We start from the raw sequence: 13264 nt of genomic DNA, 5'->3' as shown, positions 1-13264 counted from the left end.
CCGTCTCTATCTATATTTCCAGTCTCTCTTCAGCTGTCCTATCATAATAAAGACAAAAACCCCTAAAACTCATCTTAAGTATAGACAATTAAAAGCATGAATGGTGGTTTTCAGAAGTGGATATTGTGATATCCATCCCAGTTTTAATGCAGTGCCACACGAGAGATCGAAGATCTCAGGAATTCACTGTTAGGTTTCAGCCTCGCCGCTTTCATGCAGAGATCTCTCTAGACTCCTTGAATCTTTTGATGATAATATGGACTGTAGATGGTGACATCTCTAAATTCCTTACAAGTAAGGAACTTTGTTTAGAAACTGTTGGACCATTTCCCACACAGTCTTTCACAAAGTGATGCCAACCTCACGCCATCATTGAAATTAAATGACTGAGCCTTTCAGGAGGTCTCCTTTTGTACCCTGTCACCTGCTGTCACCTGTTAGTTAAGTAAAGTAGTGAAGTTAAACTTCTTACCTGTGGAATGTTCCAGGTGCTTCTTTTTTTAACATTTCACAACTTTCCCAGTCTCTCTAAACTTTATCAGTTTGATGATTAAATATCTTGTCATTGTGCTGTATTCAGTTCTGTTAAGGTTAAAAAGGATTTGTTGGACCCAGATGGCCTCGTGCAGTGATCATCAACTGGTGGCCCAAAGGCCACATCAGGCCCCCCACCTTTTCCCGTCTGCCCCCCAGGACATTGTTGAATAAAGAAATATGTGGTGGGAAAAGTAGGGCGATGTTTATTAGATTCCCCTACAGCTATTAAAACAAACAACCCCTCCCCTATTGATTAAGGCTTGCCCCCCTGTTGCAGAAACATCGAGCAGAATCAGGCTCATGTCGATCAGCCGTCTGCTGAAGCTGTATCAGGGTTGTAAAGGGATAGAGACAGAGAGAGAGAGGAAGTCCTAACATTTATCAGTTGTTTAAACTGTTATTTTTCTTTCTCTCAGGTACAACATTGTATCTAAAGACACGTTCTTCGACAATGCCACACGGGGCAGAATAGTAAGTTTTCCATGAAATTTAAACCTTCTTTTCTATTTCTTGCTATTTTGTCTGTACATCTCCAGCCTCATATTTTTACATCTTTTTCAGGTGTACGAGATCCTGAGAAGGACGGTGTGTGTACGAACCTGCCAAACCATAGGTAAAGAAACCAGAGCGTCCAGAACAGAGTTTGTCTGGGCCTTTACAGCCATCATCATTCCTCACATTGACAGGTTCACTTTGACTTTGTCGTGATTAAGTGAACGACATGTGAGCTCAAATCTAATATTTCTGCTGGAGGCCTAGGCTGTTGATAAATGATGGGGATAGTTTTTCCATTATGAACCTGCACAAAAATAGTGCAAAATATGATCAATGACTTTATCATCTCTGTTGGAAAGCAGCAGCACAGTTTAAAACACTCCTCCACCTCCCTCCTCCATCCCATGTTGGTATAATGCCATGCCCTGATTGTTAAAAACAGTTCAGATGAGGATGAAATTACCCCCCTGCCCCTTTTGTTCTAAAGCATGAAGCTAATAATTTCATCCTCATCTGTAGTGCCAAATTATTTCCGATCAACAGAGTGGAAGAGCAGCGTGGTGAAGCAGAGCCCTCTGTCCAAAATCAAACTTAAGTGGATCAGCAGAAGATGCCAGACGATACAGGACAAGTATTTGTGGCAGACTATTAACTTCCCATGATGGTTACGTCACTGTCTAATCCCTAATGTTCAAGTCTCATCTCCTGGCAAACATGCAGAGAGCAAAGACCTACTGGGGGACACAGGTAAATCCTGAATACACTAATCTGACAAACTGAATTGCAGAAAATGCTGGCTGAAGTTCATAACTGAAATATCGGGAATGTTTTTCTGCATGACTAGAAAGCGCTATAAAATCTCAAGTCCATTTAACATTTTTCACACAAAGGACATTCACAGAGTTTCCCTTAACCACTCCTGTGTTGTCTTGGCTGTATGCTTAGGTCACTGTCATGTTGAAAGGTGAACCTTTGGCTTAGTGTGAGGTCCTGAGCACTTGGGAACAGGTTTTCATTGAGGATATCTCTGTACTTTGCTCCACTGAGATTTCCCTCAACCCTGACCAGCCTCCCAGTCCATGCTGCTGAAAAACACCCCCACAGCATGATGCTGCCACCACCATGCTTCACTGTAGTGATGGTATTGGGCAGGTGATGAGTTGTCCTTCTGGGACTTTGTTCCATCTCTACACAGGATCTCTGGAGCTCAGTCAGAGTGACCAGTGGGTTCATGGCCCCCTTTCTAACTGAAGCAGACAGGTCGATTCAATTCAAGGTGTAGAGACATCTCAGCAATGATCAGGAAAAATGAGAGGCATCTGAGCTAAATTTCAAGTAATGTTGCAAAAGGTCTGAATACTTATGCCAATTTGATATATCAGTTTTTAAAAATGTGATAAATTTGCAAAAAAATCCAGTTTTGTCATGATGGGGCACTGAGTGTTAATAATGAGAGAAAAAGGAGTTTAAACAATCGTAGCATCAGGCTGCAACATAGAAAATTTAAAGAGTGAAGGTGGTCTGAATACTTTCTGAATGCACTGTTCATAGTAAAGTCCACTTTTTATTAAAGTTTGATCAGGCATTTACAGGACTGAAGTCCTTGTCCCAGTATACATGCAAAACAAGGGAGTCGGTTTATTGGTGGAAGCATGTCTGCCTCCACTATGGCAGGTGGCAGTCTGTCCCCTCTCAGCTAGTTACATGGACCTTCTCCCTGTTGACCTTACTGATAAGTTAGCAAAGGGGCTAAACTGGATGTACTGTATGAATTGCTGCTTTGAGTATTTCTTATATACTCTCTGCTTTACCTATGGCACAAATACAATCCCGTTTTAGCTCTTGGTGATATCCTAAGGCAGACAACAATGTTAATTCTGCTTTGTTTAGTATTAGAGATGTTTGATTTCCAAGACAAAGCCCTGTGTGGAGGCATTGGAGCACAGAACACCTAGTCTAGTTTGTCCTAATTGAGGTGTGTACTTCGCAAGAGTAAATTAGTTTCCAACCACATTATCTAGGTGTGTTCATCCAATTTTAAGACTTAGAGGGATATCAGTCAGACATGTTTGCTTGCATTTAAAGATTCAGTTTAGACAGACTAACACAATAAGGGTTTTTAGAGTGCATTTTGCTTATTGGAGTTTAGCCATCGCTGCCTTGAGTCATTCATATTGATTAAGCAACAGCAAGATATTGCATGCCCCATTCATAGTGAGTCTTGACTTTACAAAGAAACTAGAGAGAACAGAGCACAGTGGAGTGCTGTGCTCCCCCTCCTGGCTCCACTGATCCTGTTTTCATCTCTGTTAACACCTTTATTACTACCTCTGTTGACTGCACAGAGGGAGAATCACTTTGTTCTACCATTACAGCTCTAGAGGCTAGACATCACAGCAGTGTAAATCTCAGCCTCTAATTTGACTTTTTCTAACTACATGGAAACTTACTATGTGGTCCATTCAGTCCCAGTTGGCTGTTCTCAGTAGCATTGTGCAGATCTGCAGAAATCCACTGGATGATTTGCAGAACTCCAGGGTTATCACAGCACTTGCGTCACTTGTCTATGACCTTCATAAATAGTTATGAAAGAAGTCTTTTTTTTTCTTTAAAGATTGTTTTTTAGACTTTATTAGATAAGACAGCTGAAGAATCATAGGAAATATGGAGAGCTAGTGGGGGAGTACGTGCACCAAACCAAGCCAGGATCAGGATTTGATACTACATCTAGTGCCTCAAGGACTCTAGCCTCAGTATATGACTGCCTGCTCCACTAACTGAGCTAAACCATCACAGTGAAAGCGGACTTTTGTGATTGCAACACTCTGAAACACTAGAAAAATTCATTTCAAAAGCGTCAAGTGGACTTGAAAATAAGTTTGCAGACCTCCCTGACTCAACCACAAGACATTCATTCGTACAGGACATTCAGTCCTCTCTAGATTCAGGTTACTGGATCCTACCTCAGTGGTTAAATAGACCATCCGTGGATTTAATGACATGCAGATAAGAGTGACACCCATTTCATTCTCAGAGTCCCCCATATGTCTCATTGGCGTCCCCATCACAGCAGAAGGTCTCAGCCAGCGGGTAGTGATGGAGCTTCAGGGGAAATAAGGAGGAGAAAATAGCCTTGCATCTATTTAACCTCTATTTTCTCTCTCCTCCTCATATTTGGCACTTAAATTTTGTCACACACACAGCCCACTCTCCACTGCCCTCCTCCATCTCCTCTACAAGTGGGTCATTTTTCCTGGGTCAGGCTGAGATTGAAGCAGAGGCCTCTGGGAGTTGTGGTTGTTTTCAGCTGATTGAAAGAGCATTCATGCATTTGAATGATATGTGAGTCGGTCCTGACTTTCAGTAATGGCCTAACTAATCATTGCACAGTCCCAAGTTCCCCTTTGAGAACTAATAATAAATTGATTGATCACTTTGATGAAAGGCTAGGCTTCATGAGTCTGATCTGATGAGTCTGACATTCACAGGTCAGGAGACTTCCACAGGAAATTTATCAAAACTTTAAGAGATGCAAATAAAATCCAACTTAAGTCTCCCCAAACCTAAAATGCAGAATTGAAACAGTGCAGTTCAAAACCACAGCACAAAACATGTCCTTGAGAAAATACTGAATCTGTTATGAAGGTGAATTTCAGATTCAGAAATCAATAAAACAAGAAAGAACAGAGTTTTTCTACTATGGGAGCCCCGAGAGACAAGAGAAGAAGAAAAATGAGAAAAAATCTTTTTCTCCTACCTTCTGTTTGACTATAACTAAAATGGAATAAACAATTCACATCTTAGTAAACAAAGTTAGAAAATGAGTAATATAATATTAAAATATTAAAACTTAAAGAGACTTTGATCCTGGTCTGCTTTACCTTTTTTCCTTATAATTTGGATTAATTTGATTAAAATGTCCATCCTCCCCAAATTTCTGTATCTTATCCAAGATGTTCCAACTTTTCTCACTAAATCTTTGTTTGAACTGATTAATTTCTAAATTCTTATGGGGGGATAAACTACCTCAAATCTGTTAGGCTGTTTTGCAGTCGCTCAAGAGCGCTGGAGGTCTACCACTTTCCTGCTTCAGACGATACAGAAACTTGTGAACTCGTATACTGACTGATGACTTGCATGACTCCTCCCGGGCTTGAGGAAAAATCTTCCTCACACCTTCCATTATGCTCTGTACTATGCTCCTCACTTCCCCTCTCCCTAACAACTGAGAAAGCAGTAGTTGTTTTTGCTTTGCTGAAGATTTGGAGCCAACTTATAAAAAAACTTTGGCCTGCAAAGCCCTGTCAAAAACCACATCTCTACACCCTCAAACTCAGACCCTGCATTTAAACTCCTACACAACAATGGCATCATTAGCCTGAATGACCTTTATAAAGACGGTATCTTTTCTTCTTTCAATGTGAAGAAACTTTTCCCCCATTTCACCAGTCGCCCTCTTGAGACTCTGACAGGAAGCTTTTAAAAGTTGACCACAGCAAACGCTTTAGAGTCGACCACTTTGAAGCCTGTTTCCATAATGAGAACCCAATGGGAGAAAGATCTAAACATGGATTTTACTGACCAGCACTCAGCCCTAAACTTGGTTCACTCATCCTCCATTTGTGCTCGCCACAGTCTCATTAATGCAAAACCCTCCACAAACGGTGAGGGAACCTTGTGAAGCCAATGGACTGACCAGATTCCATGTCTGTCATGAGGCAGATCTATCTTTCAAAGATTTAATCTGAGGATGGACTGACCAATCAGTCTGATTTTAGGAGAATGAGGCAGTTTGGAGTGGTTTAGCTGTAAACAATGGCAACAGGTGATTGGCTTGGATGTAGCTATAGCGGCACTTAAAAAAAACAGAAATGGGTCTTCTTTATCAAAAGAAGAGCAAATAATACTTGATTTAAAAACACTATCTATCTGGTGTGTCAAGCTAGGGCGTCCTATGATCTGTCTCTTTCTCTTTCCAGGTATCAGCACATTGATAGCTAAAGGCGTGTACGACTCTGCCTTCCCTCTCCACGATGTAAGTTCAACACCCTTCATTAATTTATCTTCCCTTATCATGATGTTCAGATGGTGGAAAATGTCACTTCCTCATCATGCAAGGGTTTTAATGTCTCAAGGCATTGTTTTGGCTTTGTTTTTTCTCAATTTTACCTTTTTTTTATCTTCTTGTAGCTGTGTGGCCCAAAATCTAGCTAATATTCTCTAATTCTCTACTCAAATTAAATGAACATTGGCAGCAAAGCTTGGAGGGACTCTTTCAACAGCTTCTGCTGCGAACTTGGTTTTCACGATAGAACTAATAGAATGGTGGTTTAAGATTTATTTAGACAGTCTGTAGCTGAATCTATTCAGTGTATTCTGAAGTTTAGGTTTGTGAGTAAACGAGTAACTATCATGGGATCTAGTTTTCTACAGACTTGTTTTATTTCTTACTGCATGCCTAATTTTCATTTTCTCTTGTTGCACCGTAGGGTGACTACAAGGTCATTGGACATGTTGAGGAGAAGAGTGACAGGCAGGTAGGTCTCCGTTATTCCTTGGTACATCATGCTTATCTGTGCAGCTTTCCTATTGGCCATGCACTCTGGAGGAAGTCGCTCCCTTTGGATTTCTACAGCATGTGTCATGGTCCATTTCTGGCACATGCTAGAAGCACCACATTGCTCTGCCTTGCCCAAGACACATGCTGAGTCTGTTTTCAGCAGTCTGCTTCAAGGCTGCAATCTGCCCCAAGCAATTCAGCTCAACCAGGGAGACACACAGAGCATGGCTTATTTTTAAAATCTAACACCAAATGCAGACTGACGATTGTTTATCTCATCACTAAATCAACATTACTTAAAAAAGGAAAGTAAATAACCTGCAGAGTTACATGTTGTTTGTGTGTTGTTATCTTCATTCCTGCTGGACATTGTAGTCTTGTGATCCACTTGGTTTCAGAAAGAAACCCAGCATGTGCCATCAGTCAGAGCAAAATCGTGGTGCAAATAACCTGCTGTGGATATAGACTCTGGAAAATGCACTTTACTTATTCACTCCTGCTCCCCTTCCTTTTACTGAGCCATGTCTGTTGAAAATACTTTGGTTTGTTACAAGTTGATACCAGATAACAGCAAACAACATGAAATGACACTACACGATACGATATTATACGAAATGAGACGATACAATATGGTACTGCCTGATATGACACAATCCAATACGATAGGTTACAATACGATACAGATGGATATATGAAACTATACGAAATGATATGACGCGAAACCATCCCATACAAAACAGTCCAATAAGCAGGGAGGGTCAAAGACATTACTGATGCTTATACATTTTGGAAGCTATACATAGAAGTAACGAAAATAGACTGCATGTACAGTCATCAGTCATGGACGAAAGTATTGGCACCCCTGGAATTTTTCCAGAAAATACACCATTTCTCCCAGAAATTGTTGCAATTACAAATGTTTTTGGTATTCATGTGTTTATTTCCTTTATGTGCATTGGAACAACACAAAAAATCGGAAGAAAACAAAACAAAATTGACATAATTTTACAGAAAACTCAAAAAAATGGGCTGGACAAAATTATTGGCACCCTTTTAAAATTGTGGGTGAATCATTTTATTTCCAGCATGTGATGCTCATTTAAACTCACCTGTGGGAGTAACAGATGCTGGCAATCTAGAAATCACACCTGAAGCCAGTTAGAATGCATGAAAGTTGACTCAACCTTTGTGTTGTGTGCCTGTGTGTGTCACACCAAGCATGGAGAAAGAAGAGCCCAGAATTGTCTGAGGACTTAGGAAGCAAAATTATGGAAAAACATGAACAATCTCAAGGTTTCAAGACCATCTCCAGAGATCTAGAAATTCCTTTGTCCACTGTGTGTAATATAATCAAGAAGTTTATAAAACCTGGACCTGTGGCTAATCTCCCTGGAGGTGGACAGAAGAGAACAGCTGACAAAAGAATGCAACACAGGATAGTTGGAATCGTGGATAAACATCCTCAGTCAACTTCCACACAAATTCAGGCTGTCCTGCAGACTCAGGGTGCAAAGGTGTCAGCTCGGACCATACGTTGTCATCTGAACGAGATGAAGCGCTATGGCAGGAGACCGAGGAGAACCCCACTGCTGACAAAGAGACATAAAAAATCCAGACTGGAGTTTGCAAAAATGTACCTGAGTAAGCCTCAATCCTTCTGGGAGAACATTTTGTGGACCGATGAGACTAAGGTAGAGCTTTTTGGAAAAGCAGGTCATTCCACTGTTTACAGAAAATGGAATGAGGCCTACAAAGAAAAGAACACAGTACCTACAGTTAAACATGGTGGAGGTTCAAGGATGTTCTAGGGTTATTTTGCTGCCTCTGGCACTGGGTGCCTTGACTGTATGCAAGGAATCATGAAATCTGGAGACTATCAAAAAATTTTGGGCCGCAATGTAGGGCCTAGTGTCAGAAAGTTGGGTCTGCGTCAGAGGTCATGGGTGTTCCAGCAGGACAGTGACCCGAAACATACCTCAAAAAACACCAAGAAATGGTTGGAGACAAAGAGCTGGAGTGGCCAGCAATGAGTCCAGGTCTAAATCCCATTGAACAGCCATGAAGAGATCTTAAAACTGCTGTTGCAAGAAGCACCCTTCAAATCTGAGAAATCTGGAGCAGTTTTAAAAGAAGAGTGGTCCAAAATCCCAGTTGAGAGGTGTAAAAAGCTTGTTGATAGTTATAGGAAGTGATTGGTTTCAGTTATTTTTTTCCAAGGATGTACCACCAAATATTAAGTTGAGGGTGCCAGTAATTTTGTCCGGCCCATTTTTTGAGTTTTGTGTAAAATTATGTAAATTCTGGCTTTTTTCTTCTATGTTTTTTGTGTTATTCCAATGCACATAAAGGAAATAAACATATGTATACCAAAAACATTTGTAATTGCAACAATTTCTGGGGGAAATGATGTATTTTCTGGAAAAATTCCAGGGGTGCCAATACTTTCGTCCATGACTGTATTTAAGTGCTCTGTTTTTAAATAAAACTAATTTAAAAGGAGATTTGGATTGACAGAGCTCTGTGTGGCAGCCAGTATAGAGAACAAGGGGTTTAAATAATACTGAAAACAGTAAAATAAAAACAGCTTTTTAGACATAAACATGACAATGACGGTGCAACATATGCAGCTACCTAGCGAGCACCTACGGTGAGAGGAAATCTCGCTGAAAGGTGAAAGGTCACCGTGGCTATTAAAACAAGCAGCAGAGCCTTTGTGAATGCAAACTAGTCTGATTAAAGCCTCGTTTTTACTGATCCAGGGCTCTGCAGGCCGATGCACTCAGACCTTTGATGTTAACATCGGTTAACCGATCCATATCAGATTATCTTTTCACCTCTAATTTGATATAATATGATACAATACTACACCATACAAAAGGACGTGATATTATAGAATTGATCCCACATGATACAACACGATAAGACACAGTAAGGTACAATACAAAACGATACGATACAAAACAATATGATACTATTGAAAACCAAAAGGACACGATACAATACATTATGATACTATATGATAAGCTAGGTTAAGGTATAATACAGTATAGTACAATATGAAATGATACAATATCATCAGGACTTACTTTAGGATATGATATGATACAACATGATGTAATAAGATACATTTCAAACAATGTGTCTTGCAGCACACATCATGCCACCTCCATAATTGCATCATTAACACTATAAACTATTCTCTAATGTTGACAGATACTGCTCTTTAATATCAGAAGCAACCATTTACTAGTGAAACAGTGCCTTGGAAATGAAGTGCACTCCATAGATCAAATCTTCTTCAACTTAAAGCCTAGACCCTTAAACCCTCAGCAGTTGAAAAGCAAAGAAACCTTCCCTTTCATAAACAATGCATCTATCCGTCTGAGGCTCTTCTGGCTTCCCATCTGTTGAACACCATCACAGATTGGAGTTTAAGTTAAACAAATATTTCTCAGAGTGGCTCAGAAGTCACTGACTGACTTGAAATTCAAAGAATGAAGCAAAACAACAAAATCTGCGGGGCCTGGGTCTCTTTAAAAATGAAAATATAAATAGCATCTTTCTGTCATAGTCTGTTAAGCCAGATAAAGTACTAGCGGTGAGTCTCTCAGAAAGAAGAGCACCAGGTTTCATAATACCCTTTTTATCCCTTTTCTCTTGGCCTTAGAATAATATTACTCAAACTGCAGTTGCTTGGCCTCGTCCGCTGAGGTTTAACTCGACCAATCAGATTATTTCTGCCTCCAGATCAGTTCTGCCTCTCAGGATTGTTGTTGTTTGCAATGACTGGTAAACATAAGGAAAACAACACACACCCACGGTGACTCTCTGTGTCTCTTTCCTGTTTGTTTTCAGGTCCTGCATGAAGAGTGGGCCAGATACTCAGCCTTTTACAAGTACCAGCCCATCGATCTTGTCAGGTAACATTTCATCACTAACATTAGCCTGTTAACTAAACATGTGACCTGTGTAATCCAATCACAAGTGGACATTTACATCTCTAGAGTGGTATACCATGAATCAGTCATTCTCAGTTTGAAGTCATATTTCATTTGAACGTCCAGGTTTTTTTTTTTTTGTTTTTTTTTTCTTTACTGTAAGTATTAACAGCAGCTTAAACTACAACCAGGGCCATTTCTAGCTTTGTGGGGGCCCTATGCAACATTGTGTTTGGGGCCCCCTAACTTGCCAAACTATGATGGAGAGATTCCTAATCCATTAGATGGTCCATGAATATGCCACATCTATTACACTTAACAACCAAAACAGGCTACAGTCATGATAACCTCTCCTATTAAATTATTTATGGTCTTAACCTATATATTTTATGGTATATAGCATAGTTTACATTACACTTAGTTCAGTGATATTATGGTTCTTTTGAATAAAACAAAGTACAACATGAAAAACCTAACTCAACTGTAGGAATGGAGACAGGATTGTCAATATTAGCAAACTGTATTGTCACAATAAATGTTCTGAGAATGTGGTGAAGAGGGAGACTGCAACTAACTCAGTAGAGTTTGCAATAATCCACTGCCACAGTAGTCAAAAATAATTGACAATAGGCCTAAAATGTATGTCACTTAATAAATAACTAGTCTTATTTAAAACGCAGTAGCATACTTCTAATTAGAGGCCTATAAAATACTCATTACACTTAAATCAATCATAACTAATCCAAAAGTAAAGTGGTAACTGCCACCAACAACACATCTTATCATCGTAGCTTATTTTATTCTTATATCCTACATATAGGGCTTGACATTGACATTGACATTTTTGCTCACCTGCCACCATGGCTTGTGGTTTTTAAAGTTACTAGCCACTCAGCCTTTCTTCTAGCCAAACTTTTGTTGTTGGGAAACTCCGTATTATATACCAAATTTTGCACATCTGGTATGAGATGAAACAAATCCTCTATTTCTTCCTCATCAACCTATTCAGTTTAAGCTCTCCTCTTAATAAAGCACTTCTACCTGCACACCTGAAACGGCACACTATAGAGATATGTGTCATACTTCAGTGATAGAGACATGGGAGACAAAATGCTCTTGTTATTTTTCAGATACATGGGCAGCATATATACTGTGATCTTCACATTTTACGAGGTCAAAGGTCTGAGCTGCAGGCATTAATATGGGACACTTTTAGAGAAATCCACCAATAGAAAAGACTTACAGATAGGCTCACCTCTGTATGGTGTACGCATAGGAAGTTTATCTGTATGGAGTATCATTTTCCTTTTTTTAAGATTTATTTGTGAGCCTTTTCATGCCTTTATTGGATAGAGGAAGGACAGTGGATAGACTCGGAAACAGGGAAGAGACATGCGGTCAAGTGCCACAGGCTGGATTCCAAACCAGGCTGCAGTGTACATGGGTAGTGCTTAAACCACTCGACCATCTGCACACCCAGAGTATCATATTCTGTCAGTTTACTACAGCTATTTATCTGTCATCTGTTTATGCTTCTGTACAATGAAACAACTCTATCATTATGCAACGTGCACACACAGCGTGTTTGGCACGTTTAGATGTTTTGTTTTACAACACAAAAGTAGTCCAAGATATTAAATTCTGCTGTCAGACAGAGCAGGAGCAGCACAGACAGATGTTTCTCTGCTATTTTAATTGCTTTATTTTATCAGTATTCTTTTGTAAAGGAGAGATTGTGCGCATATGGATGACAAAGGGATTGTCTTTATTTATAGGACACTGTAAAGGACACTACATTTTATAAAATTTAATCAATATTTTCATTGATTGATCATTTTAGTAACTCTGCTCCTCACTCTCCCTTTATAACCTCCCTTGCTTACATTGTTAGTGTGACATTCTGAGTATTTATGTGGCAAAAATCAATTACACCCTGTGTAAATGTATTGGGGTTAATGAGGGAGTGAAGTCAAACAGCCTCTAGGTTTGTTGTATTCAGCGCTGTGTTTACAGCCTCTAGATCCAGGACTCATTCTGGATCTGCAGATTGTTTATGTTTTGCTCAAAGGCTCAAATATGTTTCTCTCTTTTTTCATGTGAACCCGTCTCTCTCCAACTGTTAGCTCTGCGGTCACGTGGAGGAGGAAAGACAGCCTTTCCCCCTCAGGGACTCTGTTTCTGAGGACATAAAGAATTAATGTCATAACATAAAGATTGTTGACACAGGATTACAACAGATGGAGAAATAATACAAACTAACTTAGACAAAATCACCTTTGAGTCAAAATTGCCACTTAAATTTGATAACAGAAGCTTGATTTTCCAGATATCCATCAGCACATTTCTGCTTCACTGTCTCATATACACTTTTATTTAATTTTTATTTTTTTTATGTGAACGTAAGGGTTCATGGCTGAGCAGGTTGATGGGATGTTGGCTTTATGAATGTAACATTGGTGAGGCAGGTTGGACTATGTCACTTCTCTCAGCTTGTTGGCAATTCGCCCCCATTCATTTGAATTGCCAGCGTCTTTAATGCACTCAGCATGCTTGTGCACCTAGCCAAGTAGCTAAGGGGCTAGTGGGCCGGGCCTTATCTAAAACATAACTCACCCACATTGTCAAAGTCCCATGTGAAGAAAGTAGTGAAATCATGTTTCATAATGAGATTTTATGGGCTACATGTTGGTTTCAAATGACTCCTAAAATCATGACAGTAAGTGACCAGTGAGGT

General features: G+C 39.8%; 1 protein-coding gene across 2 annotated transcripts in view; it reads left to right on the top strand.

Annotated features, from left to right (window-relative positions):
- Positions 1–13264, top strand: part of ano2b (anoctamin 2b) — a 115663-nt gene that overhangs the window by 34262 nt on the left and 68137 nt on the right. For both annotated transcript variants that reach the window (XM_041780781.1, XM_041780780.1), the window contains exons 5-9: positions 954–1008; positions 1099–1150; positions 6012–6067; positions 6522–6569; positions 10448–10512. In XM_041780781.1, the coding sequence (XP_041636715.1) occupies positions 954–1008; positions 1099–1150; positions 6012–6067; positions 6522–6569; positions 10448–10512 (276 nt within the window). The remainder of the gene's footprint in view (positions 1–953; positions 1009–1098; positions 1151–6011; positions 6068–6521; positions 6570–10447; positions 10513–13264) is intronic.

The sequence above is a fragment of the Cheilinus undulatus genome, linkage group 23, assembly GCF_018320785.1.
Source record: "Cheilinus undulatus linkage group 23, ASM1832078v1, whole genome shotgun sequence".
In the NCBI taxonomy this organism is placed as follows: domain Eukaryota; kingdom Metazoa; phylum Chordata; class Actinopteri; order Labriformes; family Labridae; genus Cheilinus; species Cheilinus undulatus.
This window is presented reverse-complemented; position numbering and strand designations above follow the sequence as displayed.